This window comes from Eschrichtius robustus, chromosome 15 (genome assembly GCF_028021215.1).
Source record: "Eschrichtius robustus isolate mEscRob2 chromosome 15, mEscRob2.pri, whole genome shotgun sequence".
NCBI classification, from domain to species: domain Eukaryota; kingdom Metazoa; phylum Chordata; class Mammalia; order Artiodactyla; family Eschrichtiidae; genus Eschrichtius; species Eschrichtius robustus.
Window position 1 is genome coordinate 42,028,285 of NC_090838.1, and position 22,503 is coordinate 42,050,787.

At 35.0% G+C, this 22,503-nt stretch overlaps 1 protein-coding gene across 21 annotated transcripts in view; it reads right to left on the bottom strand.

Annotated features, from left to right (window-relative positions):
• Positions 1–22,503, bottom strand: part of NRXN1 (neurexin 1) — a 1,110,559-nt gene that overhangs the window by 132,433 nt on the left and 955,623 nt on the right. For 13 of the 21 annotated variants that reach the window (XM_068563995.1, XM_068563981.1, XM_068563985.1 and 10 more), the window contains 2 exons: positions 4,480–4,569; positions 2,785–3,104 (listed from right to left, as the gene is read on the bottom strand). In XM_068563995.1, coding sequence (XP_068420096.1) covers positions 2,785–3,104; positions 4,480–4,569 — 410 coding nt within the window. The remainder of the gene's footprint in view (positions 1–2,784; positions 3,105–4,479; positions 4,570–22,503) is intronic. The other 8 variants (XM_068563994.1, XM_068563993.1, XM_068563989.1 and 5 more) reach the window with 1 other exon arrangement.

The following is a 22,503-nucleotide window of genomic DNA, read 5'->3' on the forward strand; positions in this document are numbered from 1 at the left end:
AAAGGTTACAGTCTTAGAATTAGCATTACAAATCACTTTCATATTTAAATGTCAAGACTGACAATTCTAACAAACATTTAAATTCTACATATATCAGTAATCTCTTTGTAGTTGGAGGGCAAGATAAAAATCAACTGTGAAGTGAAGTAAATTTACAACAAATTATTCTGTTACTCAAAAATAAATAATTTGCTTTCTTCCCTAGTAGTTTTTCCCCCATACATTCACATCTTATTACCTGTAATCACAAATCACAGACATATCCTTTTAAGAGAGAATTTTTAAAACTTTTAGTACAACTTTAAAACACTGTTGTTGAATATTTGCAGTATATTAGTCCAAATTATTTAATTGTTGTTATTGGTCTGTTAAAAATCTAAAGATTTAAAATATGTATTTTTTAATGAACCGAGTAATCTTTTATTTAAGTCAATACCTCCTCAAATGACCCAAGTAATCATTAATTGATTAGATCATTTACTTCCATAAACCACTGCTATCTTTAAACATGTTATAGCTTACCATAAAAGAGACTCTTTTCATTGGTAATTAATGGGCAGTTAACTGTTTTCCTTTTACATTAGTTAATATTATAAAATGCATAAATTTTTAATTTCTTCATTTCTAGGTGTTCAACTTGCAAATGAAATAGCTATTTTACAAATGTTTACTTAAAAAACATAATTTTTTAATACATAGCGAGTACTAATTGATAAAAAACATAAAAGTAAGGCTGATAATTCTTTCCTTATTTTGGGATACATCTGGTTTACCTAGCAACTTAAGCAGCTGTAGTTTCATTAACGATGAAACAAGACTACTAAGAAAAAAATCTGATCATTTCAAATTTTATTCACAAGAACACTTCTATTTCCGAATGTCCTAGAATGTCCTCTTATGAATTATTTTACATAAAGGAAATAGTCTATCATAGCTCTGTGTTTCATTTTCCTATATCAGATTTGCCTTAATAACCTGCTTATCGTTAAATAAACCGTAAACCAATAACCACAATAACAAATCATTAGTGAAGTATTAGAAAAGAATATCAAACAGAGCTGTTGGGCGTGCATAAATCTGTCTAAAGACACAAGTCTTTATCCAAGAGGCTAAGTGGAATTATTAACAATCTTATAAACCCAAACAAGACAGAGAAAAATCAACAAAATGATTATACTCTAAGCACACATTCTTACTAAAATGTCTATTTCGTAAGGGAGGGGTTTTTTTTGTTGTTGTTCCTAATGTATCCCCAGTGCCTAGAACAGTGTATGGCACATGTAGTGTGATCCGTAAGTACATACTGATGAACACCCTGTGAAACAGCCCATTTTATTCTGTGGCCAAATGCAAATTTTAAAAAAGGAGAGAGAAGAAAGAAAAAAGTGATGCATATAGGTGTATAATATGAAATACTACATTTATAAATTTACAGACTTTACAACTTTTTGGTCATCTCTCTTCTTCTAGGACATTTTCTCTTCCTCTATTCTGTTCCTCCCACCCCTTCCTATTCAAAGTAAAAATCAGAATCTATTTTCTTCTTTCTCTGGTAAACATATGTTAATTAGTAGATAGGGTGCTGATCTGAACAGAATTTATCTTCTTTTACTCTCTTTCTAAATGTGACACATGATCTATTTCAAACATTTGAAATAAAAGCAATTTAAAAAATAATTGTTGACATTCTTGCTTCTTTAGTACGTGGTTTTCTAGAAAAGTAAGAATCATGTATTTGGAAAACTTTATATGGCACCTACTAGAGACATTCACTAACTACCAAAAACAAAACAAAAGCAAACAATCAAGTTTGGGCCAAGAAGAACACACAATTCTGAAAGCATTAACAATAGAATATGTACAAAGGCTATAAATGTCAACAGAGATCTAATAGAATTTAATAGAATTTCAACAGCATTCTAAAAGCCTTTATAAAATGAAAGCTCTGAGGCAGGTGTTTTTGTTTTTTTTTTTTCTTCATTGATGTAATGCCAATACTTAAGCCAGTGCCTGACACATAGTAGGCAAGCAGTAAGTATATCTTGGTGGAATAAATATACTTCCTAGTTGTACAAGTGTGACATTTAAACATTCTGTTTTTCAAAAATTTTAGACGTAAGATTGAAAAATAAGCTCACTGAAGTGAAATATGGGTGAGGGCAGTTAGCTATATAATGTACGAAATATGTTGGCCCAAGACAGTTTTTAAGTACCATATTTTGGGTCTTTGTCCTCAGATAAACTAACAGTGTGTTTTTCCTATAGACAGTAAAATAGTAGATTTATCATTCACGATGAGAGCCACATGCCTACCAATTCAAAATTTTCAGACTTCAAAATACAATAGAAGTGCTATAGGCAATTTCTTTTTTAAGTTGTTCAAATTTGCTTTTATTTTATTTTGATGAAGTGCTGAGCTTGAACAAGGCCTTTCAGATACTTCACTATTTGACTTGTTCATTTAACTTAAAAAGTGAAAAACCTGTGTAATTAGTAGACAATCCCCTCAGCTTGGGCTAGACCAAGATTATTGAATCAAGACCATCAACTAACCACACACAAACCATCACAAAGCGGTATATATCAATAAAAGTTCACAAACCACAAACCAACAGCATATACACATTTCATCCTCAAACTGAATCCATTATATTAAGCAAGTCTTAAAAAAGCCATAATGCTTGAGATCAGAAATTAATCCCATTCTAGAAAAGACACATATGCAGAAAAGTCCACTTTCATAATCACAGATCCAGAATGAAGAAATGAAATCTGTGTACTCACCTGGCTAATGGGTTCTTTTGTAGGGGGCTTTCCTCTTCTGGCTGTGCTAGTAGCCAGGGTCGTGGTGGTCTCCATAATTGACGTGGACATCTCTGACTGCATGGCAGTGGCTGTCGACTCAGTTGTCATAGAGGAAGGCACTTCACCAACCAGTCTCACATTTCCCACTATGGCGATGTTGGCATCATTTTCGGCTGCCATATTCAGAACTTTCAAGCCATTGTAGTAAAGCCCAGAGAGCTGACCCTGGAAGGGCTGGCCCTGCTCTTTCCCGCCAATTATTATGGTTGCTTGGCTATTGAAGATTGTGAGCTGACGCCCTGTAAAAATAATATTACATACATGCAAAAATGTTGATTGTGAACTCTACATTCTACAAAGGATGACAAAACAGATCTTTCATGGGGTGGATAATGAGAGCAATAAACTATAAGAGAGGCATTTGACTCATAATTCATTGCTTAGAAATGAGGTGTCCATGGAATGCATAATCATTGGCAAATACTTGTAAATTCTCAACTTATTGTAAATGTAGTGCTTTTGCTAAAAGACCAATCAAAGATATGTATGATAAATTAATTTTTAGTGGATTCCTTTCCCCTTTTACCTCAAGATCTTATACTGTTGGTCTCTTAAGTCTGAATTGTTTAACTAAAAATGAGATATTTAATATTTCAAGTATTTGTCATTCTAAAATTACCACTGGTAGAAACTCATCTATAGCAGCTGAAATCTGATTTTAAATTTATGGTAAAAATTTCATAATTCACATAATGGCCACAGGTATCTATATGCTCTTCTTTAGAAATGTGTATTTTTTGAAGGCAATAGTCCATTGTTATTTGAATTATTCTGTTTTTCCGGCAAATACACTGAAAAGAAACACATAATTTACACTGAGCGTGTCAGAGACAAAAAAAATCCAAAAAGATTTTTCTGATTGGCTTTCAGCAAGTCTATTAAAACAAAACAAAATGAAAAAAAATATAGCTTCAGATGTAAAAAGCGGCTTCAGGAATGATACACAAACCGATGGAGAAATTATGGCACATTTCCATCAAACAGCAATCCTCAGCACAACAGTACCAATATCATCAAATTGAGTATCCAGTTTTAGCAGATTGCTCTCTGTTCATAAAAAGCATGCACACAACTTTAAGTTCAGTTTTAATCAGGGCTTGTTCCCAAATGCTCTTAGAAGGTTGCAAACGTTAAAGGGACTTCATTTTGACTGGCAATCCATATTGCCCACTATTTAAGATGCCTAGAGTTTAAACCAAGAGTTGTTTTGTTTTTTTTTTTTTCAGGACCATAATGAAGATATCAGAACTACATATATTTTAGTTAATAATTTAGAGGCTGGAACATGTAATATAATCTATAAATGATTTATCATTTTGGGTTAATGCTTGCTGTGAGTACCTTCATAGATTGAGTTAGTGGATTATATTTAACAGTCCCTTTAACCTTAAGTTAACAGGGTAAGATTATTAAACAGCTGGTACGTCTAAAAATGTATAGAAATTATTATACAAGGAATGCAAATATTACTATCTACATTTTACTGTTTTAAATTTGTTTTTAATTTAGTTTTACGGAAAATTTATTTTTTATGTTTATTAGTGTTACAATGAAGTACTACTTGGTTATGTTCAAATTATTTTTTTATTTGAAGTTTTAATCAATGTTTTTTACCTTTGTCGAGTAGCCATTCATCAACTACTCGACCAAGTCGATATGGAATTCGCTGTCTAGCAATCGCCAGGCGCTCGTTATCATTGTTTCCTTTAAAGTTTAAAGAGACATTTCATTGGTTAAAATCTGTAAGGTCAAAGGTTAAAAGTTAATACTTAAAGCTTGAGCTATACAGTTGCCACATGATTTTTTGAAATTTGGAATTTTAAAAAGTTCTACCTAGAACATTTCATGTTTCAGACTTGTCATTCATTCATTTATTTTATTTTAGCAAACAAAATTATTCCTATGTTAATTGAAAATTAGAAATCTGCATTTGAGCTAGGTTATTAAAACTTATATTATAGACAGACCCGAACAACCAATTTAAACAGCATATAATAGCTTTACAAAAAAATGAACATTGATCTCAGGGTTTTGTCTTTTTGATGTTTCTTATTAACTAGTTAAACATGTTCAGGTGAAACAGGTTTAAGTTTTCAAAATACATTCAATCTCTTATTCCAGATTAGTAATTTATGAACACCAAACTTAATACCATCTTCGGCACACTGAAGCATCTAAAATAGGCCTAGCATACTTTATGTCCTATTCAGAAAAGAGAAATTCTTATTCATCTCATTTAAGGAAACCACAAAGTCTGAATAGTTCTTGTATATTCCACACAAATTGGTTTATCAACCACTTGGACATCACAAGGGAATACATCTTGCATCATCAAATACGTTATGATAGGAAAAGGCTTTGACAAAAGTGACTTTGAGTGTCCTTCAGTTTCATTTAAAACTTGACAGATTGAGGCATATGACATTTGAAAAAAAGTATATGCTCAAATATTTGCTTTTTATTAAACTATTCTAAAGAAGGCATGATAACTTCAGGAACAAATACAAGCCACAACAGTGCTCCCTATTCATAGCTCTAAACTAAGTGGGAGCCTTGATTCTTTGAATAAAAAATTATCTGATAAAAACATAGTTTAAATTGACCTTGAATAATGCTTGCAAATAGATGACTGTTTTCTTGATCTATAAAGCACTTAGGAAGAATCTAGGCTGCCATCTCAGCACTCAATCGTGTATATTGCCAGAAGTTTTTTTATTCTATGAAAATTAACTAATGTGGAATTTTGAACTAAGACATTTTGGTAATAGCTCACATGAGGACTCAGAGGCGAAAGAAATGTTGAATGGTAGGTAGTACTGCCCACAAGAAAAGACTGGAGCATTTTACTAGGGAAGATAAAAGATACATTTTTCTCAATTTAGAATAATTAATAAATGTTTTCTTAGGCTAGTTTTATTTATACCCTATACTTACCACAATAAACCCACCATATTAGTCACACACTTTTAGAGAAAGAGAAAAGAACTATCATTTAGACCTTATCAATATGTCCTTCGAAGTTTTATATGACTGAAAATATTTCATACATTAGTATTTAATTGAAAATGTAAATACCAAAGTGGACCAAATATAAAGTTTAATAAAAACATTGACATCTATCTCTCTGTATTATGAAATTATTACAATGTTATAGTATTTTATCCTATGGGAACATATTTTTGGTATATTGATAATTTTTTTAAAAGGATAAAATAGCATAAATTCCAAGCCTATCTTTGTTTTCAAGAAGTGTGTACATTTTATGTTCTCTTTTGTGTGCTTGTATACATATATCAATATATTTGGAAAAATATACTAAAATTTAATATTAGTTGTCTTATGGCAGCATGATTCTTGATGAATATGTATTTTGGCTTATATGTGATTTATGTAATGAACATGTTTATGTACATAATTTGATAAGCAAATTAAATACTTTCAAAAACACATACCCTTTGCTCTATGGACTTCTTTGCAGAGCAACACTCATACCAATTTACACTATTATACCTCTCCTGACAACTTTATAATTATGTGGCTCCTTGCGCTGTTTTTCATGCTAGAGTGTTCCCAGCATCAGAAATGATCTATTTCCTCAGACACCACCCAAATCTAGGCTGCAAATCACCTCTTGCCCAATTACTACTGTAATATAATAACAGACATCTCTGCATCCTCTCCGCAATCAATCCCACCCATTCTCCACATGTCAGCCAACACCCTATCATGCCGCTCATCTATTATAACCCTCCCATTGCCTTCTGGATAAAATCTCGACCACCTGATGAGGCTTATGATGACTTCCATGATCTGGTCTCTTCCCTCCTCCCCTGCCCCATCTCATGGCTGTCACTGCCTTGCTCTCCTCTTTCCATCCTCATGAGAATTCTTTTAATTCTTCTAAAGCCCTCCTTTTACCTCTGGACTTTTGCACTTGTACTCTCCTCTACTTGAAAGATTTGCATCACTCCCATCCCATCCCATCCTCACCTTTCCTTAGCCAAACATGACTCATTAAAGGAGTTTTCTTGGCAGGAACATTATTTCCTCAGGAGGTCTTCCCTGATGTCCCCAAGTTAAATTAGGACACCTGAATATATGCTTTCCTGACACCTGATACATGCCCTTTTGAAACAAGCACTGACCCTGTAATTGCATATTCAATAAATATTTTCTCTCTGAACTCTGAAATTCCATGAGGTCAGGTATTATGTGTAGTGTTTATTGTTGTATTCTCAGTGTTTGCACAATATCTGTCATAGAACCTCCTAGGAAATATCTGTAGAATGAAGTAGCAAAGGAAATCTTGTTTTAAATTCTGATAGCTTCTGTGGCACCATTATCTCATCTCCACAGGCTAACAACATTCACAGGAAATCAAATACTTGTGCCAGAGGATAGATCACATGTAGCTAAGCCTCCCTTTGTACTTTCCAAAGGAAACATCAAATATTTCAATTATAATTTTATGTCTTTAATGATTATCACTGATTTGAACATCCGTACAATCAGTTCATTATTTTTTTTATAATAACTGCCCTGTGCCACAAAATAGATAAACATAGTTATTATTAGTAGGGAAAGTAGAGAGAAAAGTCTTAAATAATACAGCTGGAGGAAATGGAAGCCTTTTGAATGATTTTGAAAAGAGTACATAAAAACACAAGAATACATATACACCCACATGCATACAGACATACAATTTGCCCTCATACCTTTAACTGGCACTCACAGAACAATTAACATGACAGATATGGTATGATTTAAATCAACAATAGCTTTTGAAGATTCTTGATGAGACTCAGCTAAAAAAAGAACATACACTGCATTCCCAATGAATAACAAAGAGGTGATCTAACAACAACAACAACAAGAAAAAAAGAGTGGGCAGCAGAGATAGGTATAAAAAGACACTGATTTTTAAGACAGGTACCCACACAAATGGGCTCATACAATCCCATAACCCATGGATTTCAGATGTCTTCTAGTTGAGAGTATTTTTTTTTAATTGAAATATTTGATTTTGAAATCCAAGGACAGACTTTATTCTTAGTTGGCATAAAGGATAGGAAATCAGATGGCACTTACTTCACTATATGTTGACTTTATTCTCCAAATCCTTTGTTTTTCTACTAGAATATAAAACTAATGACTTTTCTTGTGACAAAATTGTATATAAGTACATTATCAACAAACAAAGGCACATCTAGATAGAGTGACAATGTCTTCCTAACAGATGATTCCCAAACCCCTCTTAGTATTGGGTACAAAATAGCTCCAATTGTTTAAGTTCACCAGGAATAAGCCCACATTTTGCCTCTATCTCATGATTTTCATTAACAAGCTGCACATGGAAAGTCATAAATGAAGTACATTATTTTAAGAAACTGCCCTAAATGCATTTCATTCCTTTACAAATTCATGGTGATATGTTATTTATAACATATCCAGTAACTCTGCATGATTGTATTCATTTTATTTAATCCTGTCCTTAGTTTGATATGCTTCTAAAACTTTACATGCAATATAAAGGACATAAAACAACCCATTTGATCGGGAAAGGTCAAAGATAAATATAATTTCTGATGACCCTTTCTTTTCTTTGGAACGTGTTGGGATCTGATACCAAGCATGCTGGGATGTAGAAATACTACATGGACTTTCTTTGGACAGTCAAAGGTTGCAGGCTTATACAGATAGAAGAGGTTAAAAACAAGGAAAATATACCTGAAAACTGAAATCAAATGAAAGGCGAGAAACTATTTTCAACTTCAAGTATCCTAAATCAGAGGGAAGGATAAAGCAGTAATGACCCACTTGTCAAAGACCAATTCATTTTGGAATTATAAAAAGTGTCCAAGCAGAGTTTCAACTTTTTAAAAAGCATGCAAATCAACTACAGTAATCTACTGAATACATAAATTAGGTTTATAAAGCCAGAGCTTCTCACTGAATAAAGGATAATAATTTAGTTGCATACTTCCTTTACCCTAATGAAAGTGGAATGAGGTTTTTCTTTGGATTTACTTTCTTTTTCCTCCAGTTAATTTTATGTGGGTTAAAATTGTTACCTCCACTGAAAATGTCACCAGCAACATACATGTCTCTGTTGAAGTAATTTTCAAGCAATAAAATGGTATGTAAAATTTGGTTTACTTTTCCTTGAATTGTTGAAGGATTCAGTAAATTTTTTAATTAATAAATTTTTAAAAATTTAAATATAATTGATATACAACATTATATCAGTTTCAAGATTCAGTATTTTTGACAAGAAGCAGGCCCCATCTAGTAACACTACTACCAATTGATAGATTCTAGCTCTAGTTGGTGTGGCCATTTAGTTACAAGGTACTATACATAATGGATATTTCGAACAAGGTTCCACAGGTGAAGAATAAGATGGAAAATCTGATCATTCATACTTAAAAGTGTAGCACCCTCAATTTTGATTGAATTCAGGATAGTTTTACTTTCGCAGCTAACTAATAATATTTGGTCACACTATAGTATATTAATTTTTTATAAATCAGTAGACTTCAAGGAAACAAGAGTAATTTCAAAGAATCAAGGTAAGCAGCAAGGAGTAATAAAACTCAAATCCTTGAATTGGAGTTAAATTTCATGGTGGTACTCAGAAAACAAAGGGAAATAAAATTGTAATCATATTTTTACGACTATTGATCAGTAGAGATAAGCTATATGAACTTGGCTAACAAATATTTTTCTCCTCTCATTTTCACAGATCTCCCCTGATATGTAATTTCTCTTCAGAAATAAAAGTGGCAGTTTTTGATAAGACATAGTAATATACTTGGAAAACAATAAGGAAAAGCAACGTTATGAACCCAACATTTGTTCAGAATAATATGAGAGTGAAAACAAAGATACTCGCTTCTTCTGAAGGTTTCTTGTTTTCTCTTTTTTAATACTGGGAAAGGAAACACAAAAGGGTTCTTAAATGCTGCACATACTTCCAGAGAAGATTAGGACTCTGTTTTTAGACTTTCTGTTTTTAAACGAGAACATGGCATTTGGATATGCCTAGGCCCATAAAGCAAAGTAAAAGTTTAACCAAGTTTTGCAAAATTACTCTAGTTTTAGAAGCAGCATTATCACATAATTTCCAACTACATGCTGTATGACTAGTTGTTATACAAACCATACAATACAGTAATATCTAATTTAGCTGGCAAGGCTCCAAATAAGTAGATTTTGAACACTATTGACACTCCTCAAGGGAAAAAGTTGTGAAAAAAATATAGCTGTTCTAATGAAAATATTTGTCCTATGTATTACATGATTTGCTGTATCATTAAGATATGTACATAACAAACATATACATCCATTTGGCTCCTGCCTACTTCTCCAGTTTCATCTTGAACCATTTATTTCTAACTCTTTAAATTCTAGTCACTGTGGACTTCTTTCAAATTCTACAACCAAGCTAATCCTCTTCGAAGGTGCCATTCACCTTGCTTTGCACATTTCCTGCATTTCTGTGTACACCTCAACACTCCCACCCATCCCAACACACACACATACACAGACACAGACACAGACATCTGAGTCTGGCCAACTTATTTCTTCTTTTGATATTAGCTTATATGTTTCTCAAGAAAGCATTCTCTGGATACCTCCACCAAATTAACCTAGAGCCTTCCATTATGCATCCTTGTAACATTTAGTAGCAGTAACTGTAACTGTGATGAAATGGTTTCATGTAACTGATTCTAGATTATGGGTTCCTTGCAAGTAAGGACTATGTGTGGTCCATCTGTTCACTGTTTTATACACATACCTATATATATATTTGAAAATACATAAAGTGAATTTTGCTTGGACTTCATATTGCCTCCTTTTTTGCTTCCTTGCCCATCTCTTACCTCTGCTCTCATGCCACTCATTGACAGCCCAAGGCATGCATCCATGTCTACTCTTCCTAGACATATCTCATGTACCCAAAAGACTTCACCTTTCTCTCTAGTTCCAATAGTCAAATCCTTTGTTTCTTTAGTACAGCTTAGCTACACATTAGGAAAGCAATCTGACTCAATGAAGTTAACACATAAGAACTAACTGTGTACTCAAAGTATTGTTTCAGGCATACATCAATACATCACATAGAGACTATCATTAAAGGGCTTAGATTGTGGCTGGGGAGTCAAGGGCCAAAATGAGGAAACTTAAATGGAAGTTCAAGATAATAGATAACTATGCATACGTATACAATTAACCACTGCATGAATTGTAGTTGCCACAAAAGTTCAGAAAGGGCACTGGATTAGAACAAAGAAGGTGTGATAGAACCCAAAGAATTTTACCTAGATCACAAGCAGTCTAAATTGTATTGAAATAAAAACCAGATAAAAATGTGTTGTAATGTGGATATTAATCCCCAAAAAGTTGATAATTGATTATTCTCTTTAACTTCATAAAGCTCTACACTCCTACATCTATTTTTTAAGTAAATATATTCTCTAAAAGAATACAATTTTGACTCAAACTAATTGCAAATACAAATAAAAATGGTTAAAATATATATGCCCATGCAAAGTGAAACTTGTAATACACACACTGTTAAAACTATTGAATAAAATACTATGCTATCTCTTTGGTGGGGCTAATAGCAGACTCTGGGAGGGCTCATGCCAAGGAGTACTTCCCAGAACTTCTGCTGCCAGTGTCCTTGTCCCCATGGTGAGACAGCCAGCCCCCACCTCTGGAGGAGACCCTCCAACACTAAAAGCATGTGGGATCTTAGTTCCCACACCAGGGATCGAACCTGCACCCACTGTAGTGGAAGTGCGGAGTCTTAACCTCTGGACTGTCAAGTTTGATGGTTCTGCGGACGATCCAGTGGGAAATCCCAAGCTGAAGACACTGCTGGCCACTGTGGGCTGGAACTTTGGCACTCAGAAGTGAGCTGTCGACCAGAGGGCAGACAACAGAAGCAAGAAGAACTACAATCCTGCAGCCTGTGGAACAAAAACCACATTTACAGAAAGACAGACAAGATGAAAAGGCAGAGGGCTATGTACCAGATGAAGGAACAAGATAAAACCCCAGAAAAACAACTAATAAAGTGGAGATAGGCAACCTTCCAGAAAAAGAATTCAGAATAATGATAGTGAAGATGATCCAGGACCTCGGAAAAAGAATGGAGGCAAAGATGGAGAAGATGCAAGAAATGCTTAACAAAGACCTAGAAGAATTAAAGAACAAACAAACAGAGATGAACAATACAATAACTGAAATGAAAACTACACTAGAAGGAATCAATAGCAGAATAACTGAGGCAGAAGAACGGATAAGTGACCTGTAAGACAGACTGCAGGGATTCACTGCTGCGGAACAGACTAAAGAAAAAAGAATGAAAAGAAATGAAGACAGCCTAAAAGACCTCTGGGACAACATTAAATGCAACAACAATCACATTATAGGGGTCCCAGAAGGAGAAGAGAGAGAGAAAGTACCCGAGAAAATATTTGAAGAGATTATAGTTGAAAACTTCCCTAACATGGGAAAGGAAATAGCCACCAAAGTCCAGGAAGTGCAGAGAGTCCCATACAGGATAAACCCAAGGAAAAACATGCCAAGACACATAGTAATCAAATAGGCAAAAATTAGAGACAAAGAAAAGTTATTTAAAGCAGCAAGGGAAAAATGACAAATAACAAACAAGGGAACTCCCATAGGTTAACAGCTGATTTCTCAGCAGAAACTCTACAAGCCAGAAGGGAGTGGCATGATATACTTAAAGTGATGAAAGGGAAGAACCTACAACCAAGATTACTCTCCCCAGCAAGGATCTCATTCAGATTCGATGGAGAAATCAAAAGCTTTACAGACAAGCAAAAGCTAAGAGAATTCAGCACCACCAAATCAGATCTACAACAAATGCTAAAGGAACTTCTCTAAGTGGGAAACACAAGAGAAGAAAAGGACCTACAAAAGCAAACCCAAAACAATTAAGAAAATGGTCATAGGAACATACATATCCATAATTACCTTAAACGTGAATGGTTAAATGCTCCAACCAAAAGACACAGGCTTGCTGAATGGATACAAAAACAAGACCCATGTATATGCTGTCTACAAGAGACCCACTTCAGACCTAGGGACACATACAGACTGAAAGTGAGGGGATGGAAAAAGATATTCCATGCAAATGGAAATCAGAAGAAAGCTGGAGTAGCAATACTCATATCAGATAAAATAGACTTTAAAACAACGAATGCTATAAGAGACAAGGAAGGACACTACATAATGATCAAGGGATCAATCCAAGAAGAAGATATAACAATTCTAAATATATATGCACCCAACATAGGAGCACCTCAATACATAAGGCAACTGCAAACAGCTATAAAGGAGGAAATCGACAGTAACAGAATAATAGTGGGGGACTTTAACACCTCACTTACACCAATGGACATATCATCCAAAATGAAAATTAATTAGGAAACACAAGCTTTAAATAACACAATAGACCAGACAGATTTAATTGATATTTATAGGACTTTCCATCCAAAAACAGCAGATTACACTTTCTTCTCAAGGGCACATGGAACATTCTCCAGGATAGATCATATCTTGGGTCACAAATCAAGCCTCAGTAAATTTAAGAAAATTGAAATCATATCAAGCATCTTTTCTGACCACAACACTATGAGATTAGAAATCTATTACAGGGAAAAAAATGTAAAAAACACAAACACATGGAGGCTAAACAATACGTTACTAAATAACCAAGAGATCACTGGAGAAAACAAAGAGGAAATCAAAAAATACCTAGAGACAAATGACAATGAAAACAGGACGATCCAAAACCTATGGGATGCAACAAAAGCAGTTCTAAGAGGGAAGTTAACAGCAATACAAGCCTACCTCAAGAAACAAGAAAAATCTCAAGTAAACAATCTAACCTTACACCTCAAGGAACTAGAGAAAGAAGAACTAACAAAACCCAACGTTAGCAGCAGGAAAGAAATCATAAAGATCAGAGCAGAAATAAATGAAATAGAAACAAAGAAAACAATAGCAAAGATCAATAAAACTAAAAGCTGGTTCTTTGAGAAGATAAACAAAATTGATAAACCATTAGCCAGACTCATCAAGAATAAGAGGGAGAGGACTCAAATCACTAAATTTAGAAATGAAAAAGGAGATGTTACAACAGACACCGCAGAAATACAAAGCATCCTAGGAGACTACTACAATCAACTGTATGCCAATAAAATGGACAACCTGGAAGAAATGGACAAATTCTTAGAAAGGTATAACCTTCCAAGACTGAATCAGGAAGAAATAGAAAATATGAACAGACCAATCACAAGTAAAGAAATTGAAACTGTGATTAAAAATCTTCCAACAAACAAAAGTCCAGGACCAGATGGCTTCACAGGTGAATTTTATCAAACATTTAGAGAAGAGCTAACAACCATCCTTCTCAAACTCTTCCAAAAAATTGCAGAGGAATGAACACTCCCAAACTTATTCTACGAGGCCACCATCACCCTGATACCAAAACCAGGCAAAGGTACTACAAAAAATGAAAATTACAGACCAATATCACTGATGAATATAGATGCAAAAATCCTCAACAAAATACTAGCAAACAGAATCCAACAACACATTAAAAGGATCATACACCATGATCAAGTGGGATTTATCCCAGGGATGCAAGGATTCTTCAATATACGCAAATCAATCAATGTGATACACCATATTAACAAACTGAAGAATAAAAACCATATGATCATCTTAAGCAGAAAAAGCTTTTGACAAAATTCAACACCCATTTATGATAAAAACTCTCCAGAAAGTGGGCATAGAGGGAACCTACCTCAACATAATAAAGGCCATATACAACAAACCCACAGCAAACATCACTCTCAATGGTGAAAAACTGAAACCATTTCCTCTAAGATCAGGAACAAGAAAAGGTTGTCCACTCTCACCACTGTTATTCAACATAGTTTTGGAAGTCCTAGTCATGGCAATCAGGGAAAAAAAAGAAATAAAAGGAATACAAATTGGAAAAGAAGAAGTAAAACTGTCACTGTTTGCAGATGACATGATGCTATACATAGAGAATCCTAAAAATGCAACCAGAAAACTACCAGAGCTAATCAGTGAATTTGGTAAAGTTGCAGGATACAAAATTAATGCAAAGAAATCTTTTGCATTCCTACACACTAGTGATGAAAAGTCTGAAAGAGAAATTAAGGAAACACTCCCATTTACCATTGCAACAAAAAGAATAAAATACCTAGGAATAAACCCACCTAGGGAGACAAAAGACCTGTATGCAGAAAACTATAAGACAATGATGAAAGAAATTAAAGATGATACAAACAGATGGAGAGATATACCATGTGTTTGGATTGGAAGAATCAATATTGTGAAAATGAGTATACTACCCAAAGCAATCTACAGATTCAATGCAATCCCTATCAAATTACCAATGGCATTTTTTACAGAAGTAGAAGAAAAAAATCTTAAAATTTGTATGGAGGCACAAAAGACCCCCAATAGCCAAAGCAGTCTTGAGGGGAAAAAAACGGAGCTGGAGGAATCAGACTCCCTGACTTCAGACTATACAACAAAGCTACAGTAATCAAGACAATAGGGTACTGGCACAAAAACAGAAACATAGATCAATGGAACAAGATAGAAAGCCCAGAGATAAACCCATGCACATATGATCACCTTTATCTTTGATAAGGAGGCAGGGATATAAAATGGAGAAAAGACAGCCTCTTCAATAAGTGGTGCTGGGAAAACTGGACAGCTACATGTAAAAGAATGAAATTAGAACACTCCCTAACACCATACACAAAAATAAACTCAAAATGGGTTCGAGACCTAAATGTAAGACCAGACACTATAAAACTCTTAGAGGAAAACATAGGAAGAACACTCTTTGACATAAATCACAGCAAGATCTTTTTTGATCCGCCTCCTAGAGTAATGGAAATAAAACAAAAATAAACAAATGGAACCTAATGAAACCTAAAAGCTTTTGCACAGCAAAGGAAACCATAAACAAGACGAAAAGACAACCCTCAGAATGGGAGAAAATATTTGCAAACGAATCAACGGACAAAGGATTAATCTCCAAAATATATAAAAAGCTCATGCAGCTCAATATTAGAAAAACAAACAACCCAATCCAAAAATGGGCATAAGACCTAAATAGCCATCTCTCCAAAGAAGACATACAGATGGCTAAGAAGCACATGAAAAGCTGCTCAACATCACTAATTATTAGAGAAATGCAAATCAAACCTACAATGAGGTATCACCTCACACCAGTCAGAATGGGCATCACCAGAAAATCTACAAACAACAAATGCTGGAGAGGGTGTGGAGAAAAGGGAACCCTCTTGCACTGTTGGTGGGAATGTAAATTGATACAGCCACTATGGAGAACAGTATGGAGGTTCCCTAAAAAACTAAAAATAGAATTACCATATGACCCATCAATCCCACTACTGGGCATATACCCAGAGAAAACCATAATTCAAAAAGACACATGCACCCCAATGTTCACTGCGGCACTATTTACAATAGCCAGGTCTTGGAAGCAACCAAAATGCCCACTGACAGACGAATGGATAAAGAAGTTGTGGTACATATATACAATGGAATATTACTCAGCCATAAAAAGGAACAAAATTGAGTCTTTTGCTGAGACGTGGATGGATCTAGAGACTGTCACACAGAGTGAAGTAAGTCAGAAAGAGAAAAACAAATATCGTATATTAACACATGTATGTGGAACCTAGAAAAATGGTACAGATGAACCAGTTTACAGGGCAGAAGTTGAGACACAGATGTAGAGAACAAATGTATGGACACCAAGGGGGGAAAGCTGCAGGGGGGTGGGGATGGTGGTGTGCTGAATTGGGTGATTGGGATTGACACGTATACACTGATGTGTATAAAATTGATGACTAATAAGAACCTACTGTATAAAAAAATAAATAAAATTAAATTCAAAAATTATTAAAAAAAATACTATGCTCAGCAAGAATTTGAGGGCAATATGCAAAAATGAAAATATTTGTATTAGGATGGAGGGATCATGAGTGATCTTTTTCAAATTTTAATTTAATATTATAGATACTGTATTTATAGGTATTCCAATTTTGCTCCCACATTTCTTAAACAAAAAGCAGCATTTTCTACAAATTAAATGTAGTGTCTTAATGCAATGTTATAGCAAGAGAGGGTAGCACACCCAAGTGCCCTGTCAGTCAGCCCATTTATACAGCTAGAAAGAGGACAGACTGCTCAAGTAGGGCAATGTTATATTCGTGACTAATGCTTCAGAAGCCACCCCAGCTCCTTCTGTGAAACAGCAGGCCTTTGTATCCAGTTAAACAATATCTTCATGTGAGACTGCTGTGATGCTGGGCATGGAAAGCCATGTCTACCGCAGAGTTCAACAGTGCTTTGGGGAAGAAATTAGAAGCTTTGCGCATTTCTAACTGGCTTAAGAAATTTCTCCCTTCACGTCCCTGTCTTATGTGGAACATTAAGATATCTAGTGTGCCTTTATACAAAGATTTCTAAGAGCATGTGTTCCTATTAGCTACTTACATTCAAAATTTTTATTTTGGATATTGTTCCATCAGATGAATTAGAAATAAAGGTAATCTTGTGAACTTTGGGTGTCATTGCCTGTATGTAATATTTACAGGTTCTTCCCTAAGCCTTCTAGGCTGTTGGGTTCCTAATGCAAAAAACACTGAAGTAGCATATCAAAAACCAGCAGCGAGAAATGAAAAGCAACAGGGACAAGCAGATAAGAAAATACAGAACGTACTCTGATAAATTAGAGGTCATACTCTGTTATCACGCATACTAAAGAGTTCTTTTGTGGTAGCTGTGTAGCATTTAAGACAGAAGAATGGTTTAACAGCTACAAAAACAGACAGGACCACTGATGGATATCACTCAGTGGTGAGACTAAGAAAAATGAAATGTAAGAACAGACCCACAGTACCTTCCTTACAAATGGCATTTTGCCATTTTCCCAGATATGAGAATCTTAAGCCCCTTCTAAATTAAAATGTCAACATTTAGGCTTATTCTCCCTAATAGGAACTTATATATATTCTAAGACTTCTTTTCCCAGTTCTTGATTTCTGAAAGTCAGAGAAATATGTGGTACAGCTGGATTTTCTACCTCCTCATACCAACTTTGACTTTTAGCGTATTCCTCTTAATATTTAGACTAGTCTATGGAAGAGGAAATAAGTAAATGTCTCCTACATGGTCTGATATAGCCCGTAAATGGTATTGAGAAAGTTCCTTATCCTCCAGTGAAGAAAAGTAAGTCTGATTACTACTGCATTCTAACCTCATTTTCAATGGACTTCAATCTCTCTCCTCTACTTGTAATTGGAAGGCAGGAAGATTTTTTTCAATTAGAAAGATGGGGTTTGTCAACTGCACACAAATTATTTAAGATTAAATGCCCTGGAAGTGCAAAGGATAGGCTGAGATACAGCTGTTGAATCAAGGCCAGCCTCTTCAGTTTCATAAAATGTAATACCTCTTACATAAAACAACCAGTTTTTTCTTTTGCAGACAAATGAAACACTATGGATTTAAACTAGAAACCCTAAAATAACTTTCCTCCAGTAAAATTTTGTTTCGGCTGTCAGCAATTATTTCTTACAAGAAAGTACTCATGTGGTCAGATTCATTGTGGAAAGAGAACCCTTGGTGGTTAAGATACTGGGCTTTAATTCCTGGGTTCAAATCCTGACTTTACTATTAACTAGCTGGGTAACATTGGGCCGCGAGCATTAACACCTCTGAGTGTCAGTTTTCTCATCTGTAAAATGAGTATTTGTAAGAATAAGTGACATAATATATGTAAGTCTCTTAGCACAGTGCCTGACACAGAGTAGGCACCCAGTAAATATTAGCCATTATATTATGATTGCGTCATTATCTGTTATCTGGTAAAATTTGCCTAATATGATATATTTAGAAATACAGAGATCACAGAAATTGTTTCTCAGCCATATGAGCATAGGAAAGTAGTTGAGGTAGGTGTGAAAAAGCGTAGAAAATAAATCTATTTTTCTCTCCTAGGACAAAATATGGCCAGGGAACTAGATTTATTATAAGTGATGTCCTGAACCCTATAGGTGCTTTGTCAAAATCACTGCATTTTCTCCTAAGCAATGTCAGCTTCATTCTCAGAGGTTTATGCGTGGCTACGCGTAAACCAGTGGGAACAACTGAAAGGAGGTCATTAACTTGAGGAGGGCACACAAAAAGAAAAAGCCAAAGGCACCTGCCCGGAGGGAAAATAGAATTTAGGGGACCACTATCTGTTCAGTGCAGCAGCATGGTGACAAAGCCGCTCCTGGAATAAGAAAACTTTAGATGTCACTGAGGTCTCAAAATGACATTTTAATCTGTATTTTAATGATTCTAAGAGATGCACTTCAACTAGAATGTCTTAAACTCTTCTTTTCCCCCCATAATGCTTGTGACAAAGAAGGGCCACAGAAACTGTAAAGAGAAGCCGACGCCGCGTGGCCTAAAGCAAGTCAGTCCTATTATCTGTAAAACGAGGTCAGCGGACTGTACGGCCCCCAAGACGACCTCCAGCACTAAGGACTGACGGCCCCAAGTTTAAGGTAGGATCAAGAAGACACGCATTAGGCCATCTTGTTAAAACATTCTGTCTGTGGGTTTTTATGATGGATTTAATTTTAGAGCCATTAAAAACAAAGTATCATCAATGTTTCTAACACTGCAAGTATCTTTAAAGAGTATGAAATCTTTGACTTGGTAGGGTTTTTTATTTTCCTGTTCCTTTTTTAAGCTATCTCATAGTTTGGGAAATTTATGAAGATTTTTGGTCGTCATCTACAGAGACCTTTATAATTAAGCCATTACATTTTTCTGATATGTTTAATGTTCTAAGCTTGTCTTCTCTCTTCTTTCAGCTGTACAGACACACACCCCTCTCACCATGTAGACATTCCTCTGGCTTCTTTCTACCCACCCACTGAAGCATGTCACTGCTCTGACAGCCATTTCAAGAGGAGAAAGGCAGGCAGAGGTTAGATTTTAGGAGATTTCAATTTTATAAAAAGTAGGTAAGAGGATGGGAGGGAGGGAGGGAGTACATCATGACGTTTGAAAAGAGTAGAGGTTTGTCTCCTCTTCGTTTTAAATGCTTAGCTCTAAAGAGACGAGAGGACAATTTTAAGAGGGAATCTAAAGGGCTTCTTCAAATCAATGGCTGCTCTTTGCAAACCCCTTTGTCCAAAATTTATCTAAGTAAAATATCTTCTCGGTTATCTCAAACACCTGTGATCTGGGGAACTGTACTTTGGGAGATATGCCTGGTTCAGGAAACACCCTCATGAGACTTCCTATCCAGTGAAATCTGACAAGAACAAACTTGAAAACCTGCCGGTAGTGGCCCAAGTGTAACTCCGAGCCTGAGTGGAGATCACCAGTTGAAATCCAGACATCCTACAGGATGCAGTAGGTACAGTAGTTTCACTGTATCACTTAGAATAAGACCATGAATTTCTCCACTGCCGGCAGTACTTCCCTTTAAATTTAAGCCATCTGTGATTGCTAGTGGATCCCTAAATACCGAACAGAACGGAGAGAAGAGCAAAAGTATAAAAATGTCCAACAAAGTTTAAGCTGATGCGTCATTAGTTAGGACATTTGGAATTGATCCCCTCACATGTTCTTCTCTGTCATTTTATAATCCAGCACATCTATAGTTAGATAGTGTCATTTTCAAGGATAGGGCTAAACTAATTGGGCCGTACAACTCTGGCCTAATTAACACTTCATTTAAATTTTTTCCTGAAGTCTTTGAAATCCAACTGGCGACTTGCAGTGACTTCAGTGAAAATAAACGGTTTGTTGGCTTCCTGCACACGAGAACCCTTCAAACACTTCCAGACTGTTATGAGTTGACTTGTGTCCCCCCCAAATTCATATGCTGAAGCCCTAACCCCCAGTACCTCAGAATATGCCTGTATTCAGAGATAGGGCTTTTAAAGTTATGATTAAGTTAAAACGACTCCCTTATAATAGGCCATAATTCAATCTAGCTGGTGTCCTTATAAGAAGAGGACACACAAAAAGACACCAGGGGCATGCACACAGAGAGCAAAGACCATGGGAAAACTCAGAGAGAAGGCAGCTATCTGCAGCCCGAGGAGACAGGCTTCAGAAGAAATTAACCCTGCTGACACGGTGACTTCGGACTTCTCTTCTCCAGAACTGTGAGAAAATAAATTTCTGCTGTGTAAGCCCCTTAGTCTGTGGTATTTTGTTATGGTGGCCCTAGCAAATTAATATAGAGATAATTTAAAACTATTTAAAATCATATATTGTTGGCTTATTCACAGACCTTTGATGTTAAGCAGATGTGACTGTATTTTGCCACTAGTTGCCAAAAAGTCTAGAAATGAGTACTTTGGATTTGCATTTTAATAAAGTACTACATTAGTGTCAAACTCATATCCATTTCAATTTTTAATTTTGGTTAAATAATACATTTTGTCCTTTTTGTCCTGGATTTGCTGCAAATCACAATCTGCACCACAATTCTGATAGTTAAGCCCATTTACAAAATGAACTCTACCAATTTATATTTTGTATTATTTAAGTTAAAAGATAATGATAAAATTCATTTTAGTATGAAATATATATATTTAGGCATTGTTCCATTATGTCTACAGAACAATTTTTACAAAAGGAACTATTTAACCTTTCATATCATTAAATGAAATTTCTCAAATTAATAAAAATTATGTGATATTATCATTTTCCTTAGTTTATGGCCCCCTGTAGTTTCATTAACACAGATCACTGCAGTACTATTAAAAATTTTGCAAGAGGGAGGAGATATGGGGATATATGTATATGTATAGCTGATTCACTTTATTATAAAGCAGAAACTAACACACATTGTAAAGCAATTATACATAAAATCAATTTAAATTATTTTAATCAGTTAAAAAAAATTTCGTGTTGGTGTTAGAGTTCTAATTTATTTTAAGTTTCCATGGCAAAAAAAAAAAAAAAAAAAAAAACTGCCTAAGATAAATCTCTACTAATGTTAATGGTTAAATAAGGTGAGATTCTTTTATTGAAATATACTGGTTTTCTTCAATTTAGCAAGTATTGTGAGATCACAAAATGTTTATTGTGCCCACTTCCAAAACTCTAAAAACAAATTTTAAGTCCCAGAGGACAGAGCGTATATTATTCATACAAATTTCTATTCTTAGAAACTGCCTGAGGAATCTTTTAAAATAAACACAAAAAATTATTCTGCAAGATGGTAATTAGTTTTTTGGGACTTGCTAAATAGTCATGCCAACAACAACAAAGAATAGCAACTTTCACTGTTAACTTGAAATATTTATCATCTGCTCAAAACTGGATGGGTGTCGTGTTCTGTTCTCATTCTCTTTTGGGGCTTATCGCTAAAGAATGATGCCAATTCCAAGCCTCTGTGAAGCAGTCCTGCCATAGGGTGACATCCTCCACTGAAAGTGCCCAGGGGACAGTGAAAGGCCTGGCAAGTGGATAACTGTACCAATTGGTGCTAAAACAGAAAGGCTTGAG